Below are 20,595 nucleotides of genomic sequence, written 5' to 3' on the forward strand. Positions count from 1 at the left end.
TACAGAGACTTGAGAAATGTAACATGAAGTTCTCTTCTGTACTGCACTTGCTCATTTGCGATTGCGTACTTGTCACTGAACTGCGGAAGACCGTACCCTTTATCTCGCTAGTGAGTATAGGGTTATAATGTTTGATCTTTCCTGTGTGTACAGACCATGGAACTAAAGTGGCTGCTGTGTGCGACATTGCTGATACTTGGATTAGTTGATGTCCAGACACATGATGAGGAAGATGACCATGGTGATGATGTAATCGATATTGAGGATGACTTGGAAGATGGTGTTGAGGACGTAGAAGAGACAAAGCCTGAAGCCAGCAGCCCTCCTCCATCCCCAAAGGTTTAACTTAAATTTACAATGATAAAACAGAATTATACTTGGGTAGTGTGTTTATTGTAACCTGTCCCATCTTGGTCTGATCTGGAGACTATCTTGAGCATAAAAACTCAATATGCCAACAGAGTAATTGCATTCATTTTAAAGAAGCATTGCAAAGGCACTTGAGCTGCACTTCTTCCATAGGAAAATTTCTTTAAGGCCGTTTGAATCTTGTGATGTGATACCAGGATTTAGCAGTACTAGTCCTCTTAGACTTTGGTATTTTTATCTTCAAAATAAAATTATAACTTTCAAGCAATGGCATCCAGATTTTGGGGAGTGTAAATAACTTAAGATGGTTCAAGTAGAAAACTTGTCTGAGTCAGGAAAAGTGGGATGAACTCAAAGCCTTGTAGTTTCCTAGGGCAGCAAAGATGTTTAAAGGTCTGTGTAAACTTTTTTTCCTCCTCCAATAGGTTACCTATAAGCCCCCAGTACCAACAGGAGAGGTTTATTTTGTGGAAAACTTTGATAAGGGAACCCTGGAAGGGTAAGTGTAATCTTCAAGATTTAATATAAATGAATTAGTCAGTTTGGACCTTCAGTAAGGTGTAATGAAATACCTTTCCAGAGCACCCATTCTTGAATAGCTATTGTTAATATGACTAGAGTTCAAATGATCCCATATATAACCACCTTACTGTACATTTCTCCTAACCTTCATATCTCTTGAAACCTTGAAGGATGTTCAAATAAGCATTTGTTAGGTGCCCATTAAGAGGGGCAATGTACCATGTATACATATAGAATCACGTAAGCTGGTTTTCAGTAGCCTCTCTTGGTAATATGACAAGATGGAGATAATGGCGCTACAAGCACTAGCCCTAGTGGAGTACTGATAATAGGAACACTGGTACAAAGCCACTTTGCCTACTTCTGAATTTGCTTCATGTGTTGGAGAACTTAGCGCAGAACTCCCAAAGAGACTGATCAATGATGGGGTTCAGAATACAGTAGGGTCTAGTTAAAGGGTAGTTGCAGTGGCTGGGTGTTTCTTTAGAACTGACTTTGTATAAAAGTCTGTAACTATATGGCTGTCCCTTACCTCTGCTGGGGATATCATTTCAGATGGGTTCTTTCCAAGGCCAAGAAGGATGACACAGATGATGAAATTGCAAAATATGATGGTGAGTGCCATCTAGCTTTTGTTCAGAAGGTATATTTTTTGGTTGTCTGTACTGCAGAGCTAGACTTAAGGTGCAAATCTTACCCTGACTAAACACACATGAGAATATCCTACATATGAAAAGTGGGTGGGCATTTGGGTGTTGTTTCTTCCTACTGACGTCCAGTGAGCTGTGGCTTTTGCAGCAAGTCCTCCTGAGTGTTGAAATGTGTTCCGTTCCTAATTAAAATTTCATCTTTTGAAGGCTAGTCTGTACACCAATTTCTAACTTGAGTAATATAACTGAATGTGACGTCTGGAAATGCTGCTATAACCCATATTGTATAGAATAACAATTTTTAGTTTCTTGTTAAAGTTCATTAAAATAAGAAAACAAGGAATTGTGGGTTCTAATAGTAATGAAATGGTGTATGTTCCTTGCAGGTAAATGGGAAGTAGAGGAAATGAAGGACACTAAACTTCCAGGGGACAAAGGACTTGTACTGGTTTCCCGGGCTAAGCATCATGCGATCTCTGCCAAACTGACAAAACCCTTCGTATTTAATACCAAACCCCTCATTGTACAGTAAGTGGAAAATAACTAATGTTTACTGCACCAGAAAGGGCAGGTGGCTGTTAGCGGCTTGTTCCAGAATTACATAGTTTGGTTGACCAAACCGTAGTAAAGCATGGTAGCCCATTACCACACAGAATATTGGCTACCACTCTTCTGTGCAAATAAATAAAGGGGTATTTTAGTGTACAGTAACTTTCCATTTCAAATTCTTGGAGATGCTGCTTTTTCCATCTGAATAAACTAGCTGTCTGAATTTCTGGAAATTAGCCTTTCCTTGCAGTGTGACACTGCCAGCTACGGTTGTTTCCACTTCTATGCTAAAGCTATAATAGCAACGGCCTAGTGAACTGACTTCTCTGTTGTGATTTACAGGAGGAGTCAAACAGTTAGCAGGGACTGTGTAAAGACAATTCATGAGTGAATAGATTTTTTTCCAGCAAATTGTCCTTTCTCTTTCCCTGGTAGCAAGGCAAACCTAGCTTGTTAGTGGTCTTCAGCTGATTCAGCTCTTTTGCCATGGGACACACAAAGCTTGTCCAATTTAGCAACAGTTGTTAGATTGGTCATGGCAGACATATAAGAATCCAGATTTATTGGGAGTAGTTGATCTGTGGGACTTTCCCAGCAAGAAAGGAGGGTAATCAGCTCATCAGTTTGATTAACTCATTATCTCATGCATTCTGCCGGTTGCCTAGCTGTTTACTTTGTGGTTCATATGTATCTGCCTAAGGTCCATTATGAAATGTAGGAAACACTCATTTAAAAAACCTTTCTAATTTGTATGGAAGCTCTGTTACATCCTTGTATGAAGGGAATGTTGTCTACTTCATTCCATGTACTATAATGTGCCCTCTGCTTCTCTGCCCAAAATGAAAATCAGGTATGAAGTGAATTTCCAAAATGGGATTGAGTGTGGCGGTGCCTATGTGAAGCTGCTTTCTAAAACCACCGAGCTGAACCTGGTGAGTGGTGTGCATGCTGTTTAGTTACTCCTCCCCAAAGACAAGCCTGTCTTTGTCTTGCTCCTCCGCAAAGAAACTCTTATGATCCTAATGGCCTGAAGGCAGTTGTTCGTGTTTAGGGGCAGACTTGCTAAAGTAGTCTGCACCCAGAAGCTTGCATTGTCCTGAATGGGAGCAGATGGATGCTGAATTCTTCTGAAAATTTAGTTACCACAATTGACTCTCTGGGATGCTGTAGGTGGTGAGCATTCCTGCTCCTCCCCCATAAGAATCCACAACATTTTTTTTATTAACTGCCACACACTTCTGGGATGTCTTTCTCCCCTCCCTCCCCCCTTACTATAAGAGGAGCCATCTCATATGGGAGGTCTGTAGAGGGCACGCTAAACTGTATATCTTGTAAATTTCACTTTAGCCCTTCCACAATTAAACTATGCTCTTTATGTGGAGGGAAGCTGACTGACTGGGTTTAGACAATTGTCTTCTAAAGTGAGTTCCAGAGAGAGTCTGCAAAGAGAAATAGACTAAGATGATCCTAATCATATTTCTCTACACCAGACTTCTTACATTTCAATGTGCTTGTAAGGAGTGTGGTGTCTGAAGTACTAGAGACTTGCTGCTAGCAGGATGGGCTAGCAGGATGTACTATGTTCAGTAAATGTCTTGGACTAAACACATCTTGTACCTGGCCCATGGGCCACTATTCCAGTAGTATTATCTGAAAGAGATAAAATGGAGAGAATTTTGTGTACAGCAGCTACTGGATATTTTTGATCAAAGCCCTTCAGTTTTCCGTAGGCTTCCCCTCATGGAAACAGAAGTCAAAACTGTTGTCCCGACTCTTTCCCCTTCACTGTTTTGTCAGAGTCTTTCTTGATACAGATCCACATCTGACCAGGATATGCCATTCAAGATGTGAAAGGCCACTTAATGATTGTGCAATCACTTCTTCAGTTCTTTTTGAACTGAATGCGTGAATAGGGTCAGTGAGTGTAGACAAGCTTGCTTGCAATGATTTTTGTTGAAGGGATGGCATTATCAGACATCTAGTTAATTCTTAAAAGCTTCATATAATACATCAGCCCTATGCTTGGTACTAACTTTTGTGCTTTTTCAGCTGAGTTTACTCTGTTAATGCCTCTTATGTTCCCTGTTGTGAGAGAGAACTACCCAGACTGGGAAACTGTGAGACTGACTAGACACAGCAATGTCAAATGCACAGTAAAGATTTCAGTTTCTTTCAGTGCTGATAATGGCTGTTGACAATAACTTTGTTTTAAAAACAAAAATTTTTTGCATTGTGGGGTTTCTGTGACTTAGATTAGCTAGACATCAATTAAAAAAATTCCAACAGGTTATTTTACATTTGTGCAACTTTATGGCTTAATGCTTTTAATTTTACCTGTCACTCTTGAAAATGGCCTACTAATGAAAGAAAAGTAAAGACAGTTGGACAGGATGATGGAAAATGCAGGGCCCAGCTAAGCAGTAGTAGGGAGATGGATTGGATTGTCTTAACTGGCCTCTTCCACTTCAAATTTCTGTGACTGTATCAACCAACTGTTGCTGGTTTTGATCTCAAATATAATTAGGCAGCTTAATGAGTGAAGTGCATTTGCAGTGAACACTGTGTTGTCTAAACCTGAACTCTAGAATGATTTATTCCAACTGTACTCTTTAAAGGATCAGTTTCATGACAAAACTGCCTACACAATCATGTTTGGTCCTGATAAATGTGGAGAAGATTATAAATTACACTTCATCTTTCGGCACAAGAACCCCAAAACGGGGAAATACGAAGAGAAGCATGCAAAGCGTCCAGATGCAGATCTGAAGACCTACTTTACTGATAAGAAGACCCACCTCTATTCTCTGGGTAAAGCAACCATAAACTTGGGGGAGGGGAGTGTTTTTTTTTTTGTTTTGTTTGTTTTTGTTTTTAAAACAAGGTGCAGATCTCAAAGTTTGAGGGTGGAAATTTATTTTGTGTCTTTGGTGCAAGAGAAATGGAAAGGAGTCCTAAAACAGTAACTGAATATACTATGTACGTGGACTTCATGCAACTAAAAAATACGTTCTAAATCCTCATGCAGAAATTGTTTGTTCTTTGTTCTATTCTTCTGTGCAAGAAATCTGATAAAGGAGCATGCATTGCTTTGAGTCTTAACTCTTGCAGGGAAAATATGGGACTCTGAACTTGGTAGGTGAAGGAAAATTGGCTTTCCAAATATGGTCTTAAATACCTTAACTTATAGTATAATTACATGCATTCCGTTACTGACTTGGGATTTCACGTGCTCTCTAGTTGCGTGCATAGCTATCCTTTCTTTAATTTTTTGGGACAGTAGGCTCTAAACTATATGGAGGAAATAGCAATGCTGTGTCTCCCTGAGAAAAAGTGTTAGAAGCCCTCCTTTCAGTCATCTGTTTCAATATGTCACTTTAATTGGCTTTCATTTTCACTGGCTGTTCCACTGAGGTTTTCAGAGCTGAAAAAGTCAGATAGGGAAAATGCATTGGAGAGTGAAGGCTGGTCACACTCATGGTTAAAATAGTGATAGGTAGGAGCATAAGAATTGCCACACTAGATAAGATTAGTGGTTGTGGTACAATATTCTGTTTACAGCTGGGGCTCCTCAGAAGCCCCAGAGAAATGTTCAAGGGGCCCTGCAGTAGAAATAACTTACCTTATAGGGACAGTCTCTTCCTAACACCTATCTGTTGAAAGCTAGCTTATGCCCTTAACTATGAAGGAGTTACTCCTTTCAGAACTCTTGGTTTAGTTCTTAGTCCTGTTATCCTAATTCTGAATGTTCTTATTGGCCATATGAATACTGAATCCTGCTAAGATCTTAGGTTTCAGAGTAGCGGCCATGTTAGTCTGTATCCGTAAAAAGAACAGGAGTCCTTGTGGCACCTTGGAGGCTAACAAATTTATTTGAGCATAAGCTTTTGTGGGCTACAGCCCACTTCATCGGATGCATAGAATCTATGCTCAAATAAATTTTAGTCTCTAAGGTGCCACAAGGACTCCTGTTCTTTTTGCTAAGATCTTACACTCTTAGCTTGGGCCTACACTCTGCTAGGTAGCTATTGGCTTTGGAGCTCTGACTCTTACAACTGCACAGCCGAATCTTCTCCTTTAGCATCAGCTTTTCTAGATATTTTGCTGCTAGATCTGGATGTGGCTAGTAATGAAACAAGGCTCCTGAATTCATGAATAAAAGCAGTATAGAAACTCTGAGCTGCTGTCTGACTGGTTTTAAGATTAAACACCGAGTTTTGGTTTTTCTGCATTTCTTCTTTGTGCAGAATAGAACGTGGAGTTGTGCTCTGAGGCTGACTAATTGCAGGGGGAGCTTTTTAAGCAGTGTGGGCAGGTGTGGGATCTAGTCTTAAAAGTGACTTTAAAAAAAATAAAGGCATAATGGGGTCCAGTGTATTGTGGTCTCAATTATTTCTTTATCAAATGTGAAGGATATATGTATAAAAAGGACTCTGATTGCTGGTCCAGATTGAAACTGGGTTTGTCTAACTTCATGCATCATTACCAGTAATAAAGATATCCTTGGTGAATTTATCAATCCTCCCCCACCCCTTCCCATTGACAGTTGGGAACTTGTTAAACAGTTCTGTTGATGGATGGGGCAGAATAGAATCCACAGTTCTGCTAGTTTTACATGTGATGACTGTGCAAGGCTAAAAGGAGTAAAAAGCTTTTTAATTTCACAAAGGCCAGAGATGGGGCCCTGAATTTATACAGAGCAGATCCATTAAGAGCGGTGCAGGTTTTTGCCACAGTTACTTTTCAAGTAAATAAGGACTTACACTTCTCAGTCTTTAAAGTTCCTGTCCTTTCTGTTAAGAAACTAGAAGTGGCAAAGCCACTTTTGGGGGGGGGGGGGGCCTGATAAATCTCACTATTCTAGGTTCTTCTCTTTATAATTAGGGTAACAGGTCTGAGGTGTGTATAGAGCAGAACTTTTTTCCAGATGTAATTGATTTGAGGGGGCTATGTAATACTCATGCCTATTGGGTATCCAGAGTAGGACCCTCTATAAAAATCTTTTGTCTTTTTATTCCTTGACACAAGACTAAATAGGTATTTGTTTCCCCTTGGCAACCCCATTTGGGCATTAGTGTTTACTGTGGAGGTAACTTCAGCTAGAAGGATGATTGTAATAGTTTTGAGGTTTAGAAAAGGGCAGTAGAATAGAAAGTGGCAATGAGATTCTGTGGAGCTCAATTTTCTCCTTATATTAGCCAAAAAGGCTCCATTAACTCTTTCTCCCTGTCCCTGTTCATCCAGTCTTGAATCCTGATAATAGTTTTGAAATCCTGGTTGATCAGACTGTGGTGAATAGTGGGAATCTCCTAAATGATGTGACTCCTGCTGTGAATCCACCCCGAGAGATTGAGGACCCAGATGACCAGAAACCAGAGGACTGGGATGAGAGACCCAAGATCCCAGACCCAGATGCTGTTAAACCAGAAGATTGGTGAGTAGCTTGGGTGGTGGAATTGGGGAAAGCTGTTGTTAGATAACCTAGTGCTGGTCTAAAACAGTTCTTAGCTAATCATTTGTCCATTTTATTTTTATTTTTTAGTCCCCTGTACTCAAGTTAACTGGCTAGTTTTGACCAATCTGACACTGGATATGCAGTCATTTGTGTGTTAAGCTATTTATCTGTTTAAACTATAGCTAAGCTTGGCAGAACTCAATTTTTATATTTTTTATAATTTGGGTGAATGGTTATTTTAAAGACTTTTTTCTTTTAATTTGTATTTCAGTTTTCACAATTTGTGGAAATTATGGGGGCAGACAATTATTTAATGAGTAGACACTGAGATTGAAAAGGTTAATGCTGTAACTGTTAACACACATCAAAACATACATTAATTTATGCCTATTTACTTTAAGTTCTGAAGCAACATTTTTCTTTGTCTATCTCTATTTTGATTGGAATATATTTTTGTCAGTTTGTGTGCATGGTAAATGTTTTATTTAGATAGTTACATGTAAAAAATGAGTTATTCCAAGCCTAACCATAGTATCTGACTGGTAGTAGACTACAGATTGATTCCATGCCCTTGCACTTGAATAAGTGTCAGAATGAAGTTCAGCACTAATTAATATTGGCAAGCCAAGTAACATTTACATGAAGTTCCTTGCTTAGCCATAGATGTGCTTCATTTGATGTCTGATCAAGCATAGGATCAAGTGCTAGAACTCTTAAGTAAAGAATACCTGGAGCTTATTTTGGCAAAAAAGGTCTTGTGATGGGGATCAAATGGATAGTTTGAAATCTGACACCTTCAATCCAGATAGCCATTGAAAGATTGACAGTTATGAACATGAGTGGCCATACTGGGTCAAAGTTCCATCTAGCCTAGAATCTTGTCTTCTGACAGTGGACAGTGCCAGATGGTTTAAATGCTATGAACATAACATGGCAGTTATTGAGAGATGCATCTACTGGTAGTTAGAGGTTCAGGGAAACCCAGAGCATGGGGCTGCATTCCTGACTGTCTTGGCTGATAGCCATAAGTGGACCTCTCCTGCATGAATTTATCTAGTTCCTTTTTTAACTCAGTTATGCTTTTGGTCTTCACAACATCCCCTGGCAACTAGTTCCACAGGTTTGCTGCATGTTGTTGTGAAGAAGTATTTATGTTCTTGTCTTTAACCTGCTGCCTGTGAATTTCATTTGGTGACCCCTGGTTCTTGTGTTTGGGGAGGGATAAATAATACTTCCGTATTACTTTCTCCACACCATTCATGATTTTATAGACTGCCATCTCTTTTCTAAGCTGAACAGTCCCAGTTTTTTACTTCTCTTCTCGTATGGAAGCTGTTCCATACCGATCGTTTTTGTTGCCCTTTTCTGTATTCAAGATGTGAGCGTACCATGGATTTATATAATGGTATTATGATTTCTATTTTATCTGTCCCTTTCCTAGTGGATCTTACCATTGTTAGCTTTTTTGACTGCCACTGCACATTGAACAGATGTTTTCTGAAAACATCCATGATAACTCCAAAAATCTTTCTTCAGTAGTAACAGCTAATTTAGACCCCATCATTTTGTGTGCATAGTTGGGATTGTTATCCATTTAATATTAAATTAAGTGTGCCATTTTGTTGGCCAGTCACCCGGTTTTGTGAGATCCTGTTGTAACTCTTTGTAGTTAGCTTTGTATCATCTGCAAACTTTGCCACCTCACTGTTATCCAAATCAAAGGGGGTATGTTGTCTTCTGTTCTTGATAGTCATAAAATGCTAAATCAACACAACTGAATTTTGACTAGTGTTCCCTTGTCAATTTGACTAGAGATATGGTAAATAATTAAAAGTTCAGGGGTAATAGAATTTGTTCCTGAGAGAGAACATGTTTTTACTGGGTACAATACATCACCTATTTGCTCATTAACATGCTTTCTCTGGCTGCTTCCTTCTGAGGATACATGAAATGTTATCACTTCTCTCCATTGTGTTGGGAGGAATGTGCCCTGAGACAGATAAAGGAATAGGAGCGTCCTCTGACTAACGTGGTGGGGCAGCAAAAAGCCTCCCACAGTTAGTACTTAGCCTTTCATATTCAAAACATAATTGCTCAGTCAGTTGGTAGTCCTCTTCATATACTCATTGTCTTAGGAATGAGGCTAGATGAGGATCTGTGTCTAGTGCAACAATGTCTTAAGCCTTATGGGTTGCGGGGGTGTTTTTTGTTTTTTGTTTTTTGTTGGTGCCAAATCTTTTTGGCAGGAATATATAATAGCAGCCTTGTATCTCTTTCCCAAGGGATGAGGATGCTCCTGCGAAGATTTCAGATGATGATGCTGTGAAGCCAGAAGGTTGGCTGGATGATGAGCCAGAATATGTAGCTGATCCTGATGCAGAGAAACCAGAGGACTGGTATGCTGTTACTAGACTTCCAGTTGTCTAGCTTGTATGAAAGCAGTAATTACTGTGCGTCAGTTTATCAGATACTCACTTTGTGACCCAAAGGCACTGACTGGGTTTCAGGGGTATAATGCAACACTTGAGCTAGCATGGACCAGACATAAACTGTTATGGGAAAGTGTTGCTGTGATGGACTTCCCTAGGGTGCATCCTGGAACTGAGGTACCACTGAGCCCTCTGTCTCACCATCCTGGGTTCCGTCACTCAGTGTGATGCTGTGACAAGCTGCAGACTCCTCCAGATCCTGCTGTTACACAAACATTCATAGGCAGGGACACCCCTAGCTGCAGTTACACAAATGTTTTTCCTAGCCACTAATGAGCTAACAATAGAGGCTCCATCCAATCCCCCTCCCCAGCCTAAGACCCCAGAGCTGTACTGTCTTGCTCTGGTCAAAAGCCTGACCAGTGTAAGTTTATTTCCCAGTCGTCCCCCCTGTATCTCCTGCCCCCACCCCCCTAATATGGGGAGGACAATGCACCAGCCTCTGCTCTTGAGCAGATTTCCCTTTTTGTACTTCAAACACACTGTTTTAGATAAAAATATAAAACAGATTTATTACCTACAGAAAGATTGTAAGCAATTATAAGTAATAGCATACAGATCAAAGTTTGTTACCTAAAAAATAAACAAAATTGCAATCTAAATTCTATACACTAGACAAGATTTGAATCGAGTAGTATCTCACTCTGATAGTACAAGCAGTTTACAGATCTTTCATATTTGGGCTGGGATTCCTTCTTTCCTGCCTGGGACTACCTTCCTCAGTTCAGTTTTTGTTCCTAAGGTGTTTCCAGGTGTTGACTTGTAGGGAGAGTGAGCCCCAGTGGTGATGTCACCTTCCCCTTTATAGCATCTTCCATGTGGAGGGAACTTTTATTCCAATTTCCAAGCAAATCTCCCTGCATGGTTTGTGGAAAAGTACAGGCACAAGATGGAGTCCAGAATCACATGATTTAGTCACATGCCCTTACATGCTTCGATGAGTCATAGCAGCCATTAATCATATACTGGCTGAAGCATTCACAGGGAAGTCCATCAAGTGAAAATAAGCTTTTCCCATGGCCCATTGTGTTCATCAGTGGGTCATTATCTTGAATACTCCACTCCCAATGTGCTGGCTAGACTGAATGTAAACTAACTTGTGGGAGTTACCCAAGAGCAAGCACATTTGAAATACAGATGCATAGTCAATATTCATAACTCCAGATACAAAAATTATACATCCATACAAATAGGATAATATTCCGCAAACCATAACTTTTTTCCGTTGACACCTCATGTGACACATTTTGTACAAGATACATGATAATTATATCACTATGGTGAATATGGGGTGCAGAGTGTCATTTGTGGGCACATTGTGTCACAGTTGCTAATTATGTTTGTGCTGGAGTAAGACAGATCTGAGTAGCAGGAACAGAACATATAGTCAGTGTTTAGTTTTCTTGTGCTCCATCTGTATCCTTCTGTGGTCTCTTTGGGGCAGGATCATCTTTTGGTTCTGGCACAGTGGTATCCTGGTCCATGACTGAGGCTCTTAGGTGTGGTTATAATGCCAATAACTGTACTCTTAAAACATGACTAATGCTTAGCCCTCACATTGCTTTCCATCCATAGAACTCTTTACTACTTTACTTTGGAGATGGGGATGATACTTTACAATGTAGAAATGGTGAGGAGTCACCCCCACACCTCTTGTTCTAGGTCTAAAAAAAAACAAACAAAAACCCCTCTTTCCCCTAATGAGTTTGCTTTTCCAGGGATGAGGATATGGATGGAGAATGGGAGGCACCGCAGATTGCCAATCCCAAATGTGAGTCAGCCCCTGGCTGTGGTACGTGGCAACGACCTATGATTGACAATCCCAACTACAAAGGCAAATGGAAGCCTCCTATGATTGATAACCCCAACTACCAGGTAGGTCTCATGCTTCTAGGTAACTTGCTGGCCAGAATCAGAACACTGCTCCTTTTTAGGGTATACCAGTTTACTAAGCAATACAGAAAGACAAGAGACTTCTCGTAGTCTCCGTAAAGTGATGGCATAGCCAGGAATGCAAATCCCATAACCTCAATCCTTGTGCACACTAAGGGGACTGGTTCAGCTTTTTATTCCCCTTACTAAACAAATGTCACAACTTACCCATGAAAGCCAAAAAAAAATGAAGCTCACAGCTGCTGTGGCAGGGGAATCTTTAAATGGGGATGGAGTGGAGGAGAAGCTCTTCTAAATATTTTTCCCAAGAAGATTTGTAGTTGGTTTGTAAACCTCTTTACATAATAAAGATTTACCTAAACTGACTAGCCATTGTAATCAGGAATGCAACTTTTTTGTTACAGGTGTGGGGAAACTAACTTTTTTTCCTCTCCCAAGTTTTTTGACCCAAATAGAAAAACAAATTTTGTGTGGTGCATGATGCTGAGTATTCTTTGCCTTCTCCAGGGAATCTGGAAGCCCAGGAAGATCCCAAACCCAGATTTCTTTGAAGATCTAGAACCTTTCAAAATGACTCCCTTCACTGCTGTGGGCCTTGAACTATGGTCAATGACCTCTGACATCTTCTTTGACAACTTTATCATCTGTACAGACCGAGCTGTGGCAGAAGATTGGGCCAATGATGGTTGGGGTCTAAAAAAGGCAGCTGATGGTGCTGCTGAGGTGAGGAGCAAAAGTTTATTTTTGTATACCTCTAACATTAAACAATGGTATCTGTTTCCTGTCTAGAAGAGCTTCAAACTCCTCTAGTTTTCGCTCTTAAAAAAAAAAAACTATGCTGCTAGTCCTTGTTTAAAGATAACTTTTTTTTTTTCCCAAACATGAACTGATACAAGCTTTCAAATTGAAGGATATAATCTTCTCTGCCAAAACCAGGCTACATAAATACCTCTTATGGATTTTTCCTGTTCAAATGTAATGTATTTTAGTAAATTTTTTAAAAAAAAATTTTTGTGGGGCATGCTGCCTTCATCGAATGCTGGACTCCTCCTTTTCCTGTCTTTTTACTATTGGGAACATAACTTTTTTTCATCTTGCCCATGACAAATGACCACCCTCATAGCCTACTGTTGCATGTTTTTAATTTTTATTTTAGATTGTCAAATATTGTTCCACATACTTTTCTGACTTCAGAAAACTAAAATCATTCATTGAAGACTAAGCTTGGGGCAGGGACCATCTGTTTGAACAGTGGCAAGCACAGTGTTGTTCTGGTTCATGATTTAGGGCTCCTAGGTGCTACAGCAAAGCAAATAATTAGCTTTTGCAATAACAGACTAATTCTGTATATTATGAGGCTGTCCTCACTAAGTATGATTGGAGACAGTTACCAGTCCCCACCAGTAGCCATGAAACTTGCTGTGTACAGGAGTAAGAGAGCTAAATACACAAGCCTTCAGGATTCAATTTATCTTCTAGCCTGGTGTTGTGGGCCAGATGATGGCAGCTGCTGAAGAGCGTCCCTGGCTGTGGGTGGTGTACATCCTAACTGTGGCTCTTCCTGTGTTCCTTGTTGTCCTCTTCTGCTGTTCTGGAAAGGTATGAATTTCCTTCTGAAATACCTAGAAATAGTCAAAATGGGATTGTACAAGAACCTGAAACGGGCAGTGGTTTATTGTGGGACTCTTCTGACAAATTCTAGAAACAGCCAAGTGCTGCAGAGTACAAAAAGACTGATGCTCCTCAGCCTGATGTGAATGAGGAGAAAGAGGAGGGAAAAGACAAGGCAGAGGAAGAGGAGGAAGAGGAGGAGGAAGCGGAATCAAATGAGGACAAGCAGGGTAAGCAAAATGGAGGTGTCTTGAAATGGAGTAGAAACTTGGAATTGATTTACTTTTTCATGTAGAAAGTGAGGGTAGTACTATTGGTAGAGCTAGACTGAAGTCAGTGGAGAACTTAAGGTGAATCATTTCTCCCTAGACAACAGAATATAAATTAATTTAATTCTTGATGTTTGCTTGGTTAGAAGAGAAGCAAAAGAGTGATGCTGATGTTGGAAGTGCTAGTCAGGAGGAGGAGGAGGAGGAGGAGGAGGAAGAAGAAGAAGATGGAAAACCCAGATCAGAGGTAAAAGCAACATTTTGGTGCTCTTCTAAGTAGAAGTGATCATATAGGTGGTCCGCTAGTGATATTTAATGATTGCATAGCTTGCTTAAAAAAAGTGAAGCAACTTTTAAAACACATGATCCAACTCCACTGGCATGTGACAAAAGTGTAGTTGAGCTTAGTCCATGATGATTTAAAAAATTCTGATGGATACTCTGAAGTTTGAGGCAGTGCTAATATAAGAATTTGAGACTAAGGATATGAAAACAGAGGAAAGGGAATAACCCCTGTGTCCTGGTCTATACTAGTTTCTATAGTAAAATGGGTTCTAATGGGCTTTGTCTGAAATATTGGAGAAGCCATAAGCGGGGACACTTGCCTAGAGTCACTGCACTACTACAGTGATGGGGCAGGATATGAGAACATGGGTAAACTTATAAAGCTCTTGTACTTACATATATCAGTTTCCCAAACAGGAGGGGCATGCCCCCCACAGGAGCAGCACAATGAGGTTATTGGGGGAGCAAGGACCTTATGGGACTGCTGTGAAGGGGAAGGGGCTTTGTCTGACAAGTTTAAACAGTTAATTCTTTGTGTGGGTGACCTCACTGCAGGGGTCAGGCCAAGCTCCCTGCCCTGCTCACTCATCCACTGCCACAGCTACCCAGCTGATAGTTAAGCTCCTCTGCTAGGAAGGGCACGGGTAGTCCACAAGCAGAGAGCCAGAGGGTGCACCCAAGGAGTACTGACACAATCTGTACCTCTTCCAGCCCTTCAGCCTGGGATCATCAACGTCTTCTGCTAGATAGAGCCTGCACAGAGGAAGTGAAGGACCAGGTTCAGGAGGTGGACTCTATTGGGCAGGGGGTTCCAGTACTCATGGGGTGCAGTTTTTTGAGGTGTTCATGATTTGGCTAGTACAAAATCCAGTAATCTGTAACAGTGGCACTGGGATGGACAAGATGATCCAATATTGGTCCTTAAATCTTATATAAACTTTGCAATTTTGAACAGTACCAGAATCACTAGTGCAGTGGTTCTCAAACTTTTTTGTACTGGTGACCCCTTTCATATAGCAAGCCTCTGAATGCAACCCCCTGATAAAAGCACTTTTTAAAAAATATATTTAACACTATTGTAAATGCTGGAGGCGAAGCAGGGTTTGGGGTGGAGGCTGGCAGCTTGCCGCCTCCTATGTAATAACCTCGTGACCCCGCTCAGGGGTCCCAACCCCCAGTTTGAGAACCCCTGGACTAATGTTCATATGTGGAATGAAATCCTCCAATTTATACAGAGCAGCAGCAAAGCACTACCGTACCAATATGTTTCATTCCTGTTTTGGGAGGGACCTTTTCTAGAGGTGAAAGAACGTTGAGCCTTCGTATACAGTGTGTTTGGGTGGCTTTTTTCAAAAGCACTCCTTATTAGCCTGACTGCTGCCATATAGTAGGTGTGGAGTGTACTGAATCTATGGTAAGACTCCCACTGAAGACAGTGGAAGTAGTTAACTCCATTGAACACTCTGGAAAATCTTGCCCTCAACCATCTTGCTGCTGTACTCAGGCAACCAGCAAGGATTCCTACTGCTACAGTGGCTTTTTGAAGTACTGTATATACTCGTTCATAAGCCAAATATTTTTGGTAAAAAAGTGATGCATCAAAGAGTGGGGGTCGGCTTATAAACAGGTCTACACCAAAATTTGATTTAAAACCCTGTGGAATCATTGAATTGAATATCTAGTACGTTGTTGTTTTGTGTACCTGGAGCATTCGCAGGCATGGAGCCCCTCAGCTCCCAGTGGCTGTGGTTTGCCATTCCCAGCTGAAGGGCAAACCGCGGCCGCTGGAAGCTGAGGGGCTCCATGCCTGTGAATGCTCCAGGTAAACAAAACGTCCCAAGCCACTAGCAGTTTACCATGACGAGCCAGGAGCCAAAGTTTGCCAGCCCCTGAAATACAGAGCCGGCTTATGAAAGGGTCATACAGTTTTTGCTATTTTTTGCCTAACCATGTTGGGGGGGGTTGGCTCATACACTTGCTCATTAGCCTATTTGTTTATGTGGCAGTTGTATTTAATATCTGACTAAAAGCTACATTGGTACCCAAATATCTGATCTGTAGAGTAATGTAACTTATCCTTTAATATTGCAAAGAGGTGGACTGTAATAATGGCAGCAGCCTGCAGAAATTAGAAGTCTGTTAGTAAGTAGCTGCCCTGTAGAGAGAACAAGAAATTGTGGTTGGCACAATTACAGTAAAAGACAAATGTCAGAGCATAAAACCAGTAAGCCAAGAAAAGATGACACACACTTTCTGCTGTAGTCATAGGGAATTTGGAGTGCGTGCATTCATGGTAGCAAAGTATTTATTTTCCTCTTAGAATGCATCGTAGTATAAGAACCAAATTTTAAAGTGAACTTTCATTGTGAAAACAAAAGATCAGTTCATCTAAACTTCAGAGTAAATACTGTAGATCAGCCCTGAAGAGTGGGTTAGTATGTCAGCAGTTACAGGGGAAAAAAACAAAGTGGAAGCTTTGCTGTTGTTGTTTTTGTGAAAAGTTCATTCTATTTCCAATGTAGTATTGCAGTAGTTTACAACTGCTAATTTGTAAATTAGCTTTAGAGTATTTCCTACCTTAATAGCAAATTCAGAAGAGAAGACCAGACTCTGTTTTTTTTTTTTTTTGTTTTGTTTTTTTTTTATAACCACACTTTCACTTTCTTTTAACATTGCAGGAGGAAGAAAGCATGAATAGATTGAAAAAATCATAAGAACTTCAACTATGATTCTGTTTTCCCCCAACATGGTTCTGGGAGAGGACCTTGGATACCTTTATGTTGAAACTCAGACAAACCTCAAGACTTCACCATCCGCAGGTTCCAGTCACACTATCCAATGTAACTGAGTGTCTAGCAGTAAAATATTTGCAATCATCTCTTTAAAAAGAACGCCATTCCTGTAGAAAGATGCATTTAATGTAATGGGCTGTGGATTTTGGAATGTAACAAAACTAACCTTTTATTTTTGTTTTTAAATAGATTGGTAGAACTTTGCCAGTCTCTCAACCTTAGCTTAATTTAATGTATTAATTGATCAATGAAAAATAACAGATCTAGAAAAATGCTAGTTGATGAAATGCAGTTTTTATAACTTTTTTTTATAAACATGGAAATTACTGGCAATGCCTGTATATCCCTTAAATTTGGTGGTCAGTGGCTACATTGACACTTTTTTTTTTTTTTTTTAATAAAAACCCTCTCAAATAAGGAAATTAGGGATGGGAAGGAAGTTAAAGTCCCAGAAACTATCTAAGATGTGTTGATATTCCCAAGAAGGCCTCTCATTTACTTGTTGAGGGAGAAGCATAGGTAAGCAATGAAATAAGCATGTTGCCCATGGCTGTTGCCCACTAAGTGTTCACAATTGGCTTAAGGCAGTGGGGGTAGGTTTAACTACGGTACTTAGTCTTGCAAGACTCAAAGAGGCCGGATGTCTGATTTCTTTAGTTCCTGAGCTCTTCACAGTAGGCAGTGGTTGTTTGGGGGGTTTTTTTTTTTTGTTTTTTTTTTTAAATACTTTTCCCTTCCTCCGGCCCTAGCTTTCTCTGCTACTATGCAGCTTCTTCAGAGTGTAGGTTGGCCTCCATTGCTGAAAACTACTTTATGCTTGGCTCACTATCAAACTTTTATAGGTGTGTTGGGTTTTTTTGTTTGTGTGTTTTGTGGGGCAAAAGGGTGTGTTTTTGTTTTTTAAGCTACACCTACTTCTTTCCAGGGTCCAAACACTGGATACGACAGTGTCCCTAATCTCCTTATTGTTGCCCTATATGTAAACTCCTGCATAGAGACAGGGAGGTGAGAAAAGAATAGACAAGTAGACCTAAAGACTCATATCAGAAGCAAAGATGTCAGTATTTGTAGATGGGCAAGAAGCACATGGAATAACCTACTTGGTATGTGTAACCATTTGAGTCTTTCATCTGCTTTTCATGTAACAGTTGCATTCTAAATTATATTGTGAATATAGGGGGTTCCAAATCCAGTTAAATAAAATTTTTTTTAAAAAAAGTCACGTCTAGTATATTATACTGTTGTTCTAAAAGTTTTTTTTTTTTTGTTTTTGTTTGTTTGTGGAATGCAAGTGACCACCACCAGAGCATACCTCTAGGATGGTAAACTCTGATGCTTTCATTAGTGTACCAAAATGTATTAAAGAGGGAAGGTTAATGTCTACATAGACTAGCTTTTTGCCCTTTGTTCAAAATAACTTTAAATGTCCTAAATTGCTCTCCTTGCACTGAACAGAAACACTCCATGTTCCATTTGTATTTTTATTTAGGGTAGGATAGAAAGTGAAGAACAATTCTAGAAAAAAACATTACCCCAGTTTTTTAAAACCATCTTACCAATGTATAACATTTAAAAACAAAAACTCTGGCTGCCTGTCCTTAACCAAGAGAGTTGGTGGTTTGGTTTGTTTTAATACTAGTGATCGTAAATGCGTAGCAGGATTGCTTGACTGCTCTGTAGTGTGCAAATAGAACATGGTAAATTTAGACTTCTGTTTAAACTTACTTCTAGAAATGGGACATCTCTTCACTTTTTTTTTAAACACCTCATCTTAGCCTCTCCAAAATAGCTTCTGCCCTGCTGTTGGAAGCTGTCATGTTTTATAGGCACTGCTTTTAATTTAATTCTTCTTGGCTCTCCAGATAGCTTTTATAGAGGAGCGGTACTACTCCTGACTTAGTCCCTCCCAGATAAAAATAGGTGTAGGTAGGTTTGCCAATTCATAGATGGCCTTTGGTGTTCAGCTACCATCTCAGGCACAATTTACAAACCTATTTTAATGCAATTCACTTAATGCTGTTTTTATCTTCAAACTGTTTTTATCTTCTGTTTTTATCTTCAAACTGTTTTTATCTTCTGTTTTTATCTTCAAACTGCCTTAATTTCCAGTACTTTCTCCTACAGACACCCTCTCTTCCAAGACACTACTAGAAGTGAAATTCTGAAATGCTTTTCAGACATCAGCTATTAAATGGTATTGCATTAAAGCTGAATGTACAAGTCTTTCTGCTTCTACTGGGCCTCTTTGAAAGGGTCTCCTGTTTGCATGTGATGGCTTTCTTTGGTCCCATAGTGTAAATTTTTTAAATAGTCACTACATTAAATGGTGAATCTCCACAATGGATAGAAAACTTGAGTTTTAATTTTTGTCATGGCATCTAACTTTGCCCCCAGTGTTTAAACGGTAAGCCTCTTTTGAATAGATAAAAGGATAAAATGCCAATTTCATTAAAAGGGTTGTCATTGTTAGCTATCCACTTCCAGGTAAAAGGAGAATATATTAAGGCTAACAGTATTTTCTGACTACCTGAAGTTTCAGTTGTCTCCCACCTGTGACTTGAACAGTTAGTGACTCTTAAAAGTACTTGGAAAGAAGTCTGCATTTTAGTAAGTGGAATGCAGTTTGACTGCACATAAGTGCAGTGGTAAATGGACTTCTTGTAAAGGATCTTTTGGTCTTTATATAGCAAAAATTCTCTCTCCTTTTTAATGAAGAAATGTGTTAGATAACTGGTTCTACAGAGCCAACAGACTCTACCATAGATTTGAGTGTCACTGTTCACTTGGCATTTTTAATATCTGAAATAGTAAAGAGTATTTTGGAAAGACTGAAAAATAGTCATCTTGGAATTGTAATCAATGAAAGGCGGTAAAGGAAACATAGCAAACTTTCTGATATTTTCTTAGTAAGAAGTAAGTGGGGATGTAAACTGGTCTTTCAAAGTGTTTGGTTATCCAGTGAATTAATAGAACTTGAGAATGTGGATTTTAAAATGTATTTGACAGTGTCTCTAAGATTTGGATCTCTGGGATGGAGAGGGTATTCTTACAAATATTCATTACTGGTAAAGAAGTTTTATCTCCTCTACATATGGCTCCACTCAACCTGTGGCAGCAAACATGGTGCCAGTGACTAGTTTCTCTGCACCCCTCTGCTATCCCCATATGCACTTATCTCTAAATGCCAGTATTGCCTCCATAAATGGTTTCAAAAGCAAAATCCTCAAGTGTTGCTAAATGAGAATTGTGACTTCTCTCACAGAAAAGTCCTATCTGTCTGTTTGAAAAAGGATAATTGTAGATGCAGTATGCATATATAAATATATTGGATAAGTTATAAATGTAAGTTTACTCTGATTAATAAAGAAACTTAAATCTATACAGCTTTCTTTGTCTAATTGCCTAAAAAATAGCTAAAGGCTTTTATCTCTGGGTTTTCAGTATTGAGGTGAAGGGAGCTGCAGCCTTGCTTAATGGCTACTCTGACAACTGAGCAAAGGGCCACAGTGCCTTCAGGAGGTTCTACAGAACACCTGGAGAAAGGGGTAGCTATTGGAGCTGAATGCCAAATGGGATTTGTTATAGGCCCACAATCTGATTAGAAAAGCTAGTAAATGTTGTGTCGTCATGAAGCCAGTAGCTATGATTTGGCCCAGAAGCCTTGGATATGTTTAACTATTTTTAGCACTGGATCATGAAAGTAAATTAGTCTTG

The 20,595-nt window shown here is 39.7% G+C and overlaps 1 protein-coding gene across 3 annotated transcripts in view; it reads left to right on the forward strand.

Annotated features, from left to right (window-relative positions):
• The window catches only part of CANX (calnexin), a 64,735-nt gene extending 44,475 nt beyond the window's left edge, over positions 1-20,260 (forward strand). For all 3 annotated transcript variants that reach the window (XM_075068164.1, XM_032772268.2, XM_075068163.1), the window contains exons 2-15: positions 154-339; positions 795-868; positions 1,447-1,505; positions 1,928-2,069; positions 2,941-3,022; positions 4,706-4,898; positions 7,332-7,521; positions 9,825-9,938; positions 11,750-11,906; positions 12,432-12,647; positions 13,404-13,523; positions 13,627-13,765; positions 13,951-14,051; positions 16,768-20,260. In XM_075068164.1, the coding sequence (XP_074924265.1) occupies positions 157-339; positions 795-868; positions 1,447-1,505; positions 1,928-2,069; positions 2,941-3,022; positions 4,706-4,898; positions 7,332-7,521; positions 9,825-9,938; positions 11,750-11,906; positions 12,432-12,647; positions 13,404-13,523; positions 13,627-13,765; positions 13,951-14,051; positions 16,768-16,803 (1,806 nt within the window). In that variant the 5' untranslated portion in view covers positions 154-156 and the 3' untranslated portion in view covers positions 16,804-20,260. The remainder of the gene's footprint in view (positions 1-153; positions 340-794; positions 869-1,446; positions 1,506-1,927; positions 2,070-2,940; positions 3,023-4,705; positions 4,899-7,331; positions 7,522-9,824; positions 9,939-11,749; positions 11,907-12,431; positions 12,648-13,403; positions 13,524-13,626; positions 13,766-13,950; positions 14,052-16,767) is intronic.
• The last annotated feature ends 335 nt before the right edge of the window (positions 20,261-20,595 follow it).

This window comes from Chelonoidis abingdonii, chromosome 7 (genome assembly GCF_003597395.2).
Source record: "Chelonoidis abingdonii isolate Lonesome George chromosome 7, CheloAbing_2.0, whole genome shotgun sequence".
Classification (NCBI taxonomy): Eukaryota; Metazoa; Chordata; order Testudines; family Testudinidae; genus Chelonoidis; species Chelonoidis abingdonii.